The 1,295-nt window shown below is 49.0% G+C and overlaps 1 protein-coding gene across 1 annotated transcript in view; it reads right to left on the reverse strand.

Moving 5' to 3' along the window:
* Nucleotides 1-593: 593 nt before the first annotated feature.
* ANXA13 (annexin A13) overlaps nt 594-1,295 on the reverse strand; it is a 25,893-nt gene continuing 25,191 nt past the window's right edge. The window contains exon 11 of the mRNA XM_009881004.1: nt 594-929. Coding sequence (XP_009879306.1) covers nt 810-929 — 120 coding nt within the window. The 3' untranslated portion in view covers nt 594-809. The remainder of the gene's footprint in view (nt 930-1,295) is intronic.

The raw sequence follows: 1,295 nt of genomic DNA on the forward strand, positions 1-1,295 counted from the left end.
AGTTCAACCTGCCGCTCCAAGCAGGGTGAGCCATAAGATCAGACCTGGTTCCTCAGGGTTTTAGCCAGCTGGGTCTTGGAAACCTCCAAGGATGGAGACCGTGCAGCTGTCCTGAGGCCCACATCTGCCCCTGTGGGAACAGCATTTCCCTGCCTGACAGATCCATCTCATGAAGTCCCGTCTCTCCCCGAGCTGTGCTCCTGCACCATATCCCAGGAGGTGGTGCCAATGGGGACCACAAGTCCTTATCTCCTTCAATGGAATAACTTAGGAGTTGGCTATGCTGAGAGGGCAACTCACTGACAGGGAAACCATTCCGACCTTCCCAGCTGATAGCAGGATTTTAATCAGGGCCTGACTTAAATCATTAATTCACAGCCCTCGGGTTGTTTAAAGAGCTGTGATAATGGGCTGAGATGAAATTACTGTCCATTTTCTCTTGGCAGGACTGTAACAGCATGACATGGCACCCGTCAAACTGGGGAAAGAAGGGGCATAATTTTCAGAATGAGAGAAAGACAGAAAATCTACCCAGAAGAAACAATGACAGAAGATTCCTCCACATATGCAAACACAAAGTGGTCAATTTAGATTTAGTTTTTTTAACATGCCTTTATTGCTTAAGGACATTTGGCGAGATAGACATAACATAAACCTCACGTCCAGCATTACTTGGCAATGCATTTCCCAGCTGGAAAGAAAATAAATTGGATTTTTTTCTTTGTGCTATTGCCACATTTTTTGGATGCTATTTTGGAAACTAATCAAGAGGTGGCTGCTCAGCATGCCTCTTCATTCTTGATGGCTTTTTAGTGCAAAAGAGCCAGCAGCAACTTTCTGAAGTCCCCAGGGGTATCAGATCGGACAGCTTCAGCTAACGACTCCTTGTACATTTGCTGGAACTTCTCCTTTATTGCTGGCAGGTCACTCTGAGGAGACACCAAAAGCCTCTTTAGAAAAGTGGGATGTGCTTTGAGTAATATGCCCTGCTCATACAGGACCCCTGGGGTCTGATCCAAGGTCCACCGCACCCAGTGGGAGGAGGAGGGGAGAAAGCAGGAGACCTAAAAACCTTGGAGGACTTGCAGCTTAATGTTTGGATTTAAGGTAAGCTCCTGTCAGATGGTGTGGTGAGGGGATGCTAGCTGCGAAGAGGGCCTGTGTGGAGCGCTGTGCCGGGGTGGCCGGGGGCATCTCTGCCCAGTGCTCAGTGGTTCCATGTGGGCGCAGCCTTGGTACTGGACAAACTCACTGCGAGCTCCTGAGGCCACTCCGTGGTGACAAGCAGGGAAAGA

Source organism: Charadrius vociferus, unplaced genomic scaffold, assembly GCF_000708025.1.
Source record: "Charadrius vociferus isolate BGI_N301 unplaced genomic scaffold, ASM70802v2 scaffold2, whole genome shotgun sequence".
NCBI classification, from domain to species: Eukaryota; Metazoa; Chordata; class Aves; order Charadriiformes; family Charadriidae; genus Charadrius; species Charadrius vociferus.